Source organism: Haemorhous mexicanus, chromosome 6 (genome assembly GCF_027477595.1).
Source record: "Haemorhous mexicanus isolate bHaeMex1 chromosome 6, bHaeMex1.pri, whole genome shotgun sequence".
Classification (NCBI taxonomy): Eukaryota; Metazoa; Chordata; class Aves; order Passeriformes; family Fringillidae; genus Haemorhous; species Haemorhous mexicanus.
In genome coordinates this window covers 28,126,562-28,139,892 of record NC_082346.1, presented here as the reverse complement: position 1 = coordinate 28,139,892, position 13,331 = coordinate 28,126,562, and the positions used below count along the sequence as shown (strand labels likewise).

The 13,331-nt window shown below is 49.3% G+C and overlaps 1 protein-coding gene across 1 annotated transcript; it reads right to left on the bottom strand.

Moving 5' to 3' along the window:
• Window positions 1-4,634: 4,634 nt before the first annotated feature.
• On the bottom strand, window positions 4,635-8,812 carry LOC132328979 (transmembrane protein 151B-like). The gene has a single exon (XM_059849488.1). It carries the CDS (start codon window positions 7,413-7,415, stop codon window positions 6,018-6,020), a length of 1,398 nt encoding a protein of 465 aa, XP_059705471.1. The 5' UTR covers window positions 7,416-8,812; the 3' UTR covers window positions 4,635-6,017.
• Between the last annotated feature and the right edge of the window lie 4,519 nt (window positions 8,813-13,331).

Below are 13,331 nucleotides of genomic sequence, written 5' to 3'. Positions count from 1 at the left end.
TGGGTCGGTGGGGTCGGGTCGGGTGCGCTCCGGTCGCCGCCGCCGGGCGATCTCCCCCTGCCGGCTTGGCCGCCGCGGCGCCACTCTGCGGGTCGCTCTGTCCGTCCGTCCGTCCGTCCCTGCCCAGCCGCCGCCGCCTCCTTCAGGAAATGGCGCTCTCGGGCGGTCACCGCGCGCTGTGCTCCCCCTCTGACATCACATCATGAATATGCATGAGCCAGGCGCCCACCGCCCCCGAAGCGGCGAATCACCGCGCCCGCCGCCCCCGCTCCGCCGCCCCGGGACGGGACCGGGGCTCCGAGCCCCCGGGAGGGCGGGACGGCACGGGACGGCACGGGACGGGACGGGGCGGGGCGGGGTGGGGAGGGAGCGGCAGCGGCAGCTGTCGGGGAGGTGTGTGGAGGCGGCGCCCCCCGAGGGCTGCTCCGCCGAGCGGCCTGGTTTCCAGAGCGCCGGGAGCGGGTGACCCACATCCGCGGGAGCTGCCGGGGCACCGGTCATCCCCCTACCTACATGTGGCTCCTCTGGAGCCCTAGCGCATCATCCAGCCCTCCAGGGGAGGAGGACTTGGGGCCACCACCGGGACTCAGCCCCCAAAAGCCGAGGCTCTGCCGGGATGAGCAGAGCCCCGCCTCATGCACACAGCACCTCCAACCCCATCCCCCTCGGCCGGCCCTCTCCAGCTCCTTGCTTCGGCCGCACTCTCCTCACCGTTCGGCCCCTTGCCCCGCGGATGTCGGTCACCCCATCCCGGCAGCTGAGCTGTGGAGGAGCACCGGCAAGGTGAGGAGATCCACCCGTGCCCTTCAAGCAGGATCGGCTCGGCCTTGAGCATTTTTCCGCTAGCGGAAAAGTAGGGAGAGAGATTAGGAGTGAGATCTCTGCTGCCACAGGGTTAGTAGAACGGCGTGGAAAAAGTCACTTACAAACAGTTTTTTAAAAAATCTGGCGCTGCCTTTTCGTAGGAGTTACGGTGAGAATCTGGGTTGAAAGGTGCCATAAGGAGCAATATCGTTACAACACGATGCAGCTCTTAGCTCTGCCACAGCCATCAGCGTGCAGCACTTGCCCAGCAGCTCCTGCAACACTGTGAAAACCTAGCTAAATGGAGGAGTGCAGGGAATCTGCATTATCCCCAGGAGGGGGAAGGAGAAACTGAGGCACAACTAGCTCATATAATTCCATTCCAAACTCTAATCTTCACTCCCCCTCCCAAGTAATTTGCATTTCTGATAGGAATTCCTAGGGGACTGGAGCAATGCCAAGAAGGTTTCATTACTGGAATGGAAATGTCACTCCCTCCCCAGTGCCTCCTGCTGCAATGAGGTAGCTGGGAGGAGACTGACAAAGCCATCCATTCGAGTGCTTGTGGGAAGTCTAGTTGCATTTGGGGACAGGAAATCGCCGGGATCACTGCAGCTCTTGGGCTGAGAGGTTCTGTGCTGGTGCTTGCTAAAAGCTTCATGCACACTTGCTGTTGCTGCTGCCTCTCCCCCAGGTATCCATCCAGCTACATGGTGTGTTTCTGCACTTAGGGCAACAGCACCCTCCAGAAGGTAGCTACTTTTGCAGATCTTAGTTGTCTCATGAGAAAAAAAATAATGGCCATTAGAATAATGACATGTTTCTATGGTGTTTTCCTTCTAAGGATTTCGTCCAGCCCTACAATTACAGAGGCTTACACTACACTGGTCCCATGGGCTCAGGAAGTTCTCCAGCTGTAGCATGGCACAGGCCAGATTCAGGGCTGTTGTAAGAGAGTGAAGCTTTGCTGGAAGCAGTAGACCAAGGGAGATTTTCCCCATCAAGGGATCTGACTTCAGCTGTTCTGAGAAGGCCTTTGTGTTAACAGTGATAGGCAGGAAGAGCCATATGAAAATTGCACTGAAATTCTGCACACACTGCCAGTTGAAGTGCAAACTGCAGTGGGAAAACTTACAGAGGAGTGCAGTATCACCATGCAGAAAGCAAAGGAACTGGTGAATCTTAAATGTTCTTAGGAACTGGAGACAAATAAACTCTCTTGGCCTCTTGTGGCACTGATTCAGCACCATGGCTTTATTATTCAGGCTATAACATCAGTGACAGTGCTCACTGTTCACACACACAGGACACAGCTGTTGGCTCTCTGGATTACATTCTTTCCTTACTTCTGCTGCAATAGTGTTTTGCCACATCTCACCAGATACGCTGGGAAGTGTAGGTATATTCCAGAAAATGCCTGAATACCTATTATTATACAATAATCCAGAGGTGAATGCCTAGTGCTGGGAGGCTTCTGAAGATGAAGAAAAAGAGAAGAAAGGACAAAAGGGAGGGAGGGGAAAGTGAGAAGGCAGAAGGAAGAGAAGTATTTGCTGGACTTCCTCACCTTCTTTTACTGTTCAGCCTTTTCTAACTACTGAGACCCAGGAGGACATCTGGAACAGGTTATCCCAGTCAGAAAGAACCCCCCCCCCCCCCCCCCCCCCATTTCCATATGAGAAGCCATAGCCCTAAAAGTACAACAAAAGCTGCTGGCACATACCACTGCTCCATTGTCAAAGCAGTCAGTCTGCAACTGGATAGAAAATCCTTGTGTTTTGTACAAGGTGTTTTCTATAGAGCTGCCTGGTTTGCACTGGGATTCAAGAACTTGTCCGCTGCATCCTCCAAGCTGGGATTTGAAAAGCAGCATTAACCTCTCCATTGCTAGGGGGCAGATCCCTCATCCTGCATTGGGAAGCCGTGGCAATGGCAAGAACAAGGATGAAGTTGCATTCAAGGGTTGTAGGAGTACAGGAGTAGCTCTGCTCTACGGTGTTGTAGACCCACTATGGCTATTCAGGTGCTTCCTGAATGGGAGATCTGTTGAAGGCAGCATATTTAGTCCCAGACTAGAACAAGAGCTGCTCCCAGCTTTTTGGTCACCACCAAAGGTTACAGCAAGTGACAGGAGGAAGCTCCCTGAGTGTGAGGGCTTTTGCAGCTTAGGGATGGCTTCTCAAATTAATGCCCCAAGGGTGGCCCAGAATACAGTGACTGAGGAAGCACAAACCCTAAGGACTTTCCAAAATTTGACAAGGACACAGCTTGAGAGCTACTGGATAATGCAATGGCTTTTCAGGTCACTGAAAAGGACTAAACTGAGAATAAACTGTCTCCATTCTCTGCCCAACCCATCATAATAGATTGTTCATGTCAGATAATAATAGTGTTTAACGTGGCCACTTCTGAGGACCCAAATAGAACTCTCCATCTTGGCATACACGTGGGATAAAACTGGCCATCCCAAGACCTTGGGTATGTATTTAAAGCCACGTGTGGCTGCAGCAGCAACAGCAGCTCACAAGAAGGCTGAAACTCATCCTGCCTGTGTCTGGGCTAAGCTTACCATAACTGAGTTATGCTGTTCATTTGGGAATTCTCTTAGTTACAGCTGGACTCTGTTCCCTTTGAATTGATATTATTCTACCATCTCTTCCCTTCTCCTTTCTTGTCTTTCTCTCAACCACCTTCTTCAGCAAGGAACTCAGTTTAAATATTCCAGCCTCTCTGTTTCAGCCTCGTCCAGCTCTTACATCTTTCATCTGTGCTGGTTTTAACTTTCTGTGTGAATACAAAGAAGGACAGGGAACTCTACTAAAGACCTGCATTTACTTTGTCTTCAGAATACCAGGATATCAGGCATGAGTCTGAGCTTTGAGTTCTGGCCCGGTCCTTTCCTAGTTCCAAAACTCTCCCAACTCTGCCTGGGTGTGGCAGGTGGCATGGTGTAGATGAGGGAAACTAGGATTAGGTCTCATTGGTGGATCTAAATTTGGATTTTTCTCTAAGTTTCAAGGTTATCCAGTTTGGCCCCAGCTCAATCATAATCATCACTCCAAGCCCAAACATTGCTCCTCCACATGTCTGAGATGGTTATTTTTTTTTTAGAGGTGATAATCTAACACATCATATGTGTTATCTGTCTTTTGTGATAAATGCCAAGCTGTCAGAATGAAAATGTCACATAAATCACACATGAAGTATTTACATTAAAAAAGATCAACTCATAAGAATTTTAAAAACCTTTCTGATGGTGCCATCATTTGCAGCAGGTTAACCAGGTATTGCCAATGTTTCCTTTTCTGGAGTTGAAATAAACACAGCACATCAAAACAGAGTCATCAAACAAAACCAAAATGTATTTAACATGGTGCAACAGTCAATGCCGTAAGAAATCACCATATAAGTAAGCAGAGTTACATATAAACTACACATATCCATATGACCTTACAAATTTCATATTACATGTTGATACACACAAAATGGACTTGGGAGGAAGCACTTGTTGCCAGCCCCTTTGGGGGCTCAGTTTCTTACCTACTTGTAAGGTAGGGTGAGACAACACTGGTTTTGAAAGTGTATTGCGATCGTATTGCATTCTCCTGTGAGTCAGAGTGGGTAATAATCTCCACCAGCCACGTGACAAAAGGCTATGGAGCTTGCTCAGCATACAACCATCCCTTGTGAGATGGAGGCTTGGCAGGTGCGAGGTCCCTGGTGGCTCCTCAGTGTGGCCACAAGGTTTTTGGACCAGCCCCCGGCTCTCGGAGGGGGCCAGGCCAGGGGGGCAGAGCCCACAGCCCAGAGTACAGTGGCACACTACACCTTGTGGATTTGGAGAGGCTGGCACTAATTCTGGAAGGTGCTACACCTGCTCCAGGGGAAGCCTTGCAGGAAGAGCTTGGAGCCCCAGCAGGAGTGGCCAGTGGGGCTGGCTCCCAGCTGTGCCCTCTGCCTGGGGCTGGGGTGGCACCACATCTCGCCTGGGAAAGTGAAGTGGGCTAAAGCCAAAAGCCCTCCTCAGGGCACACAGAAAGCTGAAAGGTAATGTAGGCAGTCCTACAACTGCTGTAATAGACACTGTGGGTGGAAGAGCTTCCTAACAGCTCCAGACTCTCTGTGGGAGGGTTAATACCATATTTACCTTTCCCTCTCCAGCCCCTCTCCCCTTGTCAAGCCTGTGCTGCTGCACTCAAGTCGAAGGAATGAAACAACCACAAACCAGGCCTACTGTCCTAAAAATAGTGGCATTAACAGGGCACTAATCTACATTATGGCTCTCGAGGATTGCTATCAGGGGTGGAGCTGGACAAGGTAAACTACAGCTGGAAATGCAGCAGCGTCTCTGCTGCAGACCAGGCAGGGCAGTGTGAGTAAAGGGCATTTTGCTATATCAGTGTACCTCACTGCTCCTGAAAGAAAGTCCTCAGCACTTCTCAGGGGCTTCATTTGTGGCTGTGTGAGCAGTCAGTGACATTTGTGCCATGAAAACCTTACTTTTGCCCAATGGAAGAAAATTACACCCCGAAAGAGATCCTTACTGGCAAAATCCCAGAAAAACTATAAAGCAGAAGTGAGAGAACTGAAAAAGAGGGAAGATGAGGGTAAAGCGAGAGGAGAAGAACATAAATAAAGGAGAGAAGGAATGACAAAGGAAGAGGAAAAAAAGATTGGGAAAAATAAAATTTTTAAAAAGCACCTCGTTTGGGGTTTGCAGGAGGTGACTCAGCACCTGCAGATCTGAATTCTCCTTCTGACTTGACTCTGGCTGGCTGTGTGCCTTGTGCCTTGCTCTATCTAAGGTTCTTACCTTGCAAAGCATCCAGGAGGGCAAATGTACTGGCAAAGCACAAGAATTTAAAATCCTCCAGCAGCCACAACAATCAAATGCTGTGACTGAAATGCAAAAAAAAAGAATGAGGGTGGGCTGGGAGGAGAGGCAGGGAACCAAGGAGCAGAGGAAGGGTGAGGAGTGAAAGAGTGAGAGTAATGCGGAATGAAAGACATGGGAGATCAGGTGGAGGGGGAGAAAATCTTGGAAATGAGGTTAGGTATTGGTCAGAGTCTCTGTCCTCTTGCAATGGCAGGGGGAAGAGCTGAAACTCGTCCTGCTGACCTGCTGTTGAGACTGCCACTTGCAGGCTCCCCACGGGTGTCACCTCTGCAATCCCTGTCCCAGAGCAGAGGAGCCAAGTGACCATGGAGGCCCGTCACAGAGAGGTTTCTAGGCAGGAGGAACGCCTGATGTAGAAATGCCTCCTGTCCTGCCCCTCCGGCCTGTGCACGATCAGGACAGGGAAGAATCGGGCATCGTGGTAGGTGGGGGGGTTCTCGTTGACAGCCAGCTGGCTGGAGTAGGAGCAGCACTGCTCATCCTGGCAGCCCCGGTCTGCAATGCTGCTGCTGCGGCTCCTCCAGAGGCCTGTCCTGTGGGAGCCGTGGATGCGGCAGAGGGAGAAGCGGCTGGTGTTGAGGGAGAGGCGGGAGTTGCCGCTGCAGCTGTGGAAAGCGTGGCGTGAGAAGATGGAGGAGGTGCTGGAGGCACGGTTGCAGCGCTCACAGCCGTGGGCCGTTTGGCCGTAGTGACACACCGTGTAGCTGTTGTAGGCCGGGGAGCTGGCCAGGTCCATGAGCATGGCCTCCGAGTAGCTGGGGATCAGCTGCCGGTTGGTGCAGATGTGCCACTCCAGCTCGGTGCTGTCCTGCGTGCTGTCCCGGGGCATGCGGTACCGGTACAAGGGCTCCTCCGCCGTCGTGGGCGCCGTGTACTCCAGGCCCAGCAGCTTCTCCACGTGGTAATGGACATAAGCAGTCCGATACTCTATGAGTACCCTGAGTGGCCACGAGATCATCAGGATAGCCGCCACCCAGAAAGCATAATGGGACACGTACCACGGGAGGTGATCCGGGTCTCCGTAGGCCATCATAAGCTCTTTAAAATCCACATTTTTGAGCTGCATTCCTTCCCTCACCTCCATGTAGTCATCTAGCCCCTCGATCTCTGTGAAGAAATGAGCTCTCTGAGTCAGGTAAGAGTTCTCAGACTCAATGTTGGCAAAGCTGAAGCACTTGGTGAACCTCAGCTTGGTGGCTGTGTAGCTCTCCAAGCCCAGGAGCTCCTTGGAGATGTCCTTGTATCCACAGTGAGAGTAGTCAAACTCAGCTTCAGCCACGTGTGTGTTGACCCTCTCGTGGTAGACCTGTGTGGTGGTGTAGGCATCGCCGTTGCGGTACCGGGTCACCTGCCGGGTTCGCCGTACAAAGTGGTAGCTGATGGCCTTCCACCAGATGCACGGAGTGGCTTGCTGCATGCGGTTGATGCACTCATACACACTGTCCACATCTGCCTTGTACTGCAGCTCCCTCTTGACGTGGCAGTGCCAGCACTCCACCAGGTACACCACGTACAGCATGGAGAGGAAGGCCAGCGGGATATAAACGTAGCCGTCCGAGCACGGGCTGTCATGGTAGATCATAGACTTGCCCTTGAAGGAGCTATCGAAGCTGAGCTTGGTGACTCTGGCCAGCTGACACCAGGCCACTGCACCCAGGCAGCCATACATGAGGATGGAGAGGAGAAGGCATTTCCAGTGGGACTCTCGGCACATGCAAGCGCTCAGGGACTGTTTCACGGGGCGTTGCTTCAATCACACCGTGCAAGGGGAGAGAAAGACAAAGAGAGAGCGAGGAACCCGTCAGTCACGCTGCTTTGCACAACACACACAGTGGCTGCTTGCCATCAAGGCTGTGTCTGGCTTTTCTCTCCACTCCCTGAGAACTGGGACACCACCCTACTTATTAAAAATGTCAATATAAACAGAAACAACCTGCCAGGGACAGAGGGCTCTGGACAAAGCTCTTTCCTTGTTTCCTTCTGGCTCTGGGGAGGGAAGTTGTTTGTGCAGCAGTGACACGCTGTGCCCACACCCTGGTCAGATGGGCACCTCTGCAGGGAGCAAGACAGGTCCCCATCTCCTTCTCCCTGCCTGCCACCAGCATCATTTACACACCCTGACATCTTCAGAGGTCGACAGTGCTGAGCAGGTCAACAGCCAAAAGTGTGGGGCTGTGGAATTGCCCCTTTGCTTTGTGAGTGCCCCATGCTTAAGTTCCCACGTGCTGCTGTTGGGGAGGCTCAGGAGCAGTGTCTGTTGCAGAGCTGTGGCCCCACAGGTTGTGCCAGCACAGGAGGACCAGCACTTCATGAAGCTAAAGCTGCTGCCTGACTCAGAGCTGACTCACATCCAACCCTGAAACCTACCAAATGATCGACATCATTTTCTTGGAGATGAGCCATCAGGAAAATGACTAGATTCAAGCACATTTAGTTGAAAAAATTGTCAAGACTACTGCACGATGCAGCATTGCTTCAGGCTGGTTACACCAGCTCTGACCTAAAATACTTGCAAGCTTCAGTGCTGAAGCTAAGGGTGTATGCGTGAATATGTAAAACAGCACATCCCCCTCTTTCAAGTCCCAAAAGTCAGGCTGGGAGCAGAGCTAGGTTCACACTCCTGTATTCCCACTTCGTCCCCTGAGAGGGCACAATTGCAGTCCTTACCCCAGCCTGGTGCAGTGAATCAGCTGCATTGTCATGTGATGTTCAGCTATAAAGAAAAATGCCAAATGGAGCCAAGCAGCTCCAACAGAGTCGTGTCCCTGCAAAGAGCAGCAGCAGCATGAGTTACACCACTGGCTGGCAGCTGTCTGTCTGTCTGTAGAGAGTGCATGAAGAAAGATCCCCCCTGCCCTAGCAGGTAATGAGGAGGGCTGTTTGCATCCCTTTGGTTACTGCCCTCCTCTGCCTCTCTCCTAACTGAGGAAATGACAGTGAGAAAGCAGATACACACCGATACTCATGCATCATCATGCCCTCTGCCGAGCCTGATTTCATGCAAAAATAGAAGCACACTGTTACTCCTTCTCCCAAGGGCCCACCTCTAATGCATCAAACTGCTCTGTAGATGCCAACAGATGCTAGGTTCAGGGAATGTCTACTCTTTCTTTCTCCACAGACAAATTTCTCCCCAAGTAAAGCTTATTTTGGACCTACAGCTGTTAGGACTCAGTAAGTGATCTTGAACCATCAAGGAATTTAAGAAGCAGCATCTTGTAACTCAGGAAATAACAGCATGGCGCCACTGGAAAGAGGAGTTTGCTGCTTCTCAATAAGATGGAAGCACTGGCATCTAACTTTACAGAGCTGTAAGGTCAGATTTGATATTGCTTTGCTCTCTTTTTTTTTTCTCCTGAGACAGAGAACCACTCCTAAGTAACCACAGAGGGTATTATGACTTGCTGTGAACACTGCAAAACTAAATTTCATGGGGTTTGGTTTTGATTTCATAGCTTTTAATCTGACACTGTGTAAGTGAAGAGTAATTTTACTGATTTTAAGAAGTTACACCAGTATACACTTGCAGGGACTTTGGGCAGAATCTGGCCCTTGATTCTTCCTGATGCATCCAGAAGGAATCTGTAAAAAAGTTTATATTCTTATCCCAAACCTTTTGTACATGTGTTAGAATAAAGTACAATTATTCTGGGCTGTATTCTGGCTTCTGAATTCTCTTTACAGCAGCTAAAACAGATGTAGAGAAGCTAAGTGGGTTATAAAGTACAGAGCACATAACTTCTGTAGGAAGGGCAGTGAAAAAAACTCAGTATAGGTAAGAATAAGGCTGTTCTTCTTAGCCTTTTGCATGAAACTTAGAGGAAAGCTACAAGGTAGCTTCAGGCAGTCCCTAAATCAGCTAAAAAATAACTAGAGAAGTTTTGGGAGTGAATCCCCTACGTGCAGCCTATGTGCAGTCACAGAGAGTTTCAGCTCTTGAAACTCTTGTCAAATGCCCACTGCTCAGTCTCAGTGTGGTTACTGCCCCAATGTAGGCTTCTGCCCCAGCTGTACACTGGACCAGGTCAGAGCCCCACCCTCTCCTGACTCACAGGAAACCCACTGGAAATTACTGACTTTTTTCTTTGTCTCTTCTTGACATGAAACCAGAGTTTTTAACTTCTACAGTAATGCAAAAATATAAAGTGTAATGGAGCGCTTTCCTTTTTTTCCTCCCCTGAAGGTTTTCCGAGGTGAAGAAAACTTTAAACATCAACATCTCTCTAGTCCAGGCCCGGAGACTGTGCAGAAGGAACAGCAGGACAATATCCCAACACGTGAATTTGTGTTCTCATTCAGGCTTCTGAGGTATCTCTCATTTAAAGTCACTTATGGTTCACACAGTGAACAGTGCCAGCGGACCCACCAAAAAATGCCCAGCAGTCAGTTTTAGTGTAAGGTGAGTGCTTAAGTCATCCATGCAGCTCCAGGAGCCCCATTTTTTTCTATGACTTGTTGGAAGCACTGTCAGCCAGACCCTGGGCACAGCCAGGTGACAAGGCTGTCCCCTGCCAGTTAGGGCACAATTTGCCAAAGGCACTGCAATCCCACCTTCCTTTTATCTCACTTGCTTTGACTAACAACTTCTCTGTGGTCCAACCTGCAACCCACAGGCTGGCTTCTGCCCAAGGGGTGGTTCAACCAGCCCTGCTGCTTCGGGCTATCAGAGGCCATATCAGAGTGGGCAAATGCCTCCTAATGTGCTCATCTCCATGAAATGACATGTCCCTTTTGGGGGATGAGATAGCTCTGGTTCCACCAGTCCTAGAGCAGCACCCAGCTGGGTTGGCAGTAGCTCAGAGGTTTGCAGGTCTCAGATGACATTTCTGTATGCATCCTCTGGAGGCACTTCAAAAATGGTCTTTGACCCACTGAAAGGGCTGGATCAGCTCAAGACAGATTTTCTCCACTATTTTCACAGCAGCCTGAAAAAAAGGCAGCTTCTCTCCTCCTTGCTTTAGTGAAGGCATGCAGCCATAGAGCCCACTGCCACATCTGATTCACACACCTACCAGTCCAGTTCAGCAGGGCCTTCATGTTCATAACCCTTCGGTAAAAAACGTAAGTTCCTTCACCTGGCTTTTCTGACCCACTGTGTCGCTCCTGCTGTTGTTCCTAAGCAAAGCCCAGTCTCTGCAGGTCCTCAGTTATAAAAGGATCTCTCTTCCAGGGTCTACCTCCCCTGCTGTCCTGCCTGTTTCAAGTTCTGACCAAGTTCATCTGGCCTATAACCCCCCATTTCTCTTTCTTTTTGCTGAACTAATTATCTAACACAATTATACTATTAGAAACACTATTAGAATGTTTGTAAGAAAGACATGAATTAGAACATAACTATAGTAAAGGTTCAGACATTAAAAAATCTAATAAGGAAATATATCTTTTCATCTCTCTCTGCATAATAAATTCATTAATATGTTAAACCAGTGGCTCTCAGACTTTATTAATTAACATACCACCTTCTTACAAGAATTATGTTTGTGGTACTGTGTGGAATTTTCTCCTTTCTGTGCATAGTGTTTCAGATTGAAACAGGGCAAGCTTGTATTTCTGGATGAGTACAATAAATGCTTAAGGAAACTAATAATTTCCATGATAACTTGGGCTAGCCAGCAAACAGGAGTTGCATTCTTTGAGGAATGCTGTGGCATCTATGTTGTTTTCCTGTGGAATAAAAGCATAACCCCTGGAAAATTTTCATAAAGAAACATAACTGAAAGAAATAAATGAAGACAGAAAAGACAGAGAGCCTGAGAGAAAGCCAGAGCCAAACGGAGAGTAGAATAGAAGGAGGCTCAGTTGTCAGGCACTTTGTCTGCAAGCTAGAACTAAAGGGCTTGGTTCTCTAACCCAAACCAAGAGAGATGTCCTCCCTCTCCTGCTTGTGGTGGGCTTTGCTTTGGGCTTTGCTTCCAGCCCTGACCTGAGAAACATCCTGACTAATTAAATGAGGCACAAGTTGCCCAGAGAAGTTGTGGATGCCCCATCACTGGAAGTGTTCAAGTCCAGGTTGGACAGGCTTTGAACAACCTGGTGTAGTGCAGCATGTCCCTGCCCATGGAAGGGGGCTGAAATGACAGGAGCTTTGAAGGTCACTCCCAACACAAACTGCTCTGTGATTCTACAACCACATATTGTGAAGAGGAATGGATTTTTCAAATCAAATGTTTCACCCAAAAGGTCCCAACCAACTCTGATGACAGTACAAATGGTAAAAATCCCCTGTTATGAATGGAATGCCATGAAGTAGCACAGCTGAGCTGTCAGTATCACTGTTTATGAATTTCAAGCTGTGTTAAATACACATGCTGTTAATAACATCTTGCTAGTCTCTGGCATGCTGCTGAACTGCTTTCAGAGGCCTCCCTTCTCACTGCACCTGACTGGATTGGAAACTGGCTAACTCTTACCGAAACCATCCACAGTCACATGCCAAAATTCACTTAACTCTTTCACACTTAAAAACAGTTACCAAAAATATTTTCCAAATTCTTTAGGAGACGTCAGCATGAATGAGGAAGATGCCATGAGCGAGAGGTGGCATGAGTGGGGAGGGCTGTGAGTGTCTGTGTTGTGAACCTTGTGGAGAGTGACAGTGTTTAGGGATAGCCTGCCCTGAGCTGTCCCTAGCCTCAGACAGTCAGTCAGCCCCACAGCGCTGCTCTGTGCTTGATTTCTTTGGCCCAACATTTCTAGAAAGCTCAGACAGAGCAAAGGCTGTGTACCACTCAGTCAGCTCCATATGGTTTGTTTGCTCTCTGGGGGTGTGAAGCACTCTGAGACGCTAAAATGATAGATGCTATTCAATTTGTGGCCATAGTCACTGGAAAACAGTCTGGAAATCCCTAACTGTTGATGGAGAACTGGAATTTCAACCGACACCTGTAGGAGACAGGAGTTTCCAGGCTGGCAACATTTCAATTATTTCTTCTTTATGAAACTCAGCTTGCAAATGATAAAACATCCAGGCAGTGGCCGAAAGGGCAATTGCCTTCAAAGGCACCCTCTGATGGCAGAGGCCCAAGATCAAAAGCATGTTTGCAAGGGCTGAGGTGAAGCCTCCTTTTCACAGGCATACCCACCCAGCTCCTCCTGGCTCAACAGCAGGCAGGTCAGGTTCCAGCTGCAGCAACCATAATTAAAACCATTCAAATGTGCTCTGTGCTATAGGAGAGTGCAGACTTGGGCTGTTAATCTTGCCTAGTGTAAAGAGGTGGAGAGAGAGAGTCTGCACAGCCTGGCACATCCCCTGCTTAACATCTGGAGCCAAGTGCGCTCTGGTGGCAGGAGCAAAGGGCTGGTGGTCAGCGTTTTGGCTCTCGGACCCATCCCCTGACTCCTCACAAGTGACCAGATTTAGGACACTGGTAAGTAAGTTGTACCTGGTAACCACCCTAACTGAGCCTGAAAGTGACTGCACTGGGGGTGGCCAAGAATGAAAAAAAATTTACTTTCCCTCAAACTCTGACTTTTCCTTAAAAGATATCTTCAAAATGTAACTGATGGTAAAGAATGAGAACAACACATTTCTGGAAAAGCAAATTGTGCTAATGACTCTAGGTCCCCTTTCTCTTGATGGATACATAGAACAAATTAATTCCTCAAGGCAGAAGCCAAGGTGGTCTGGCTA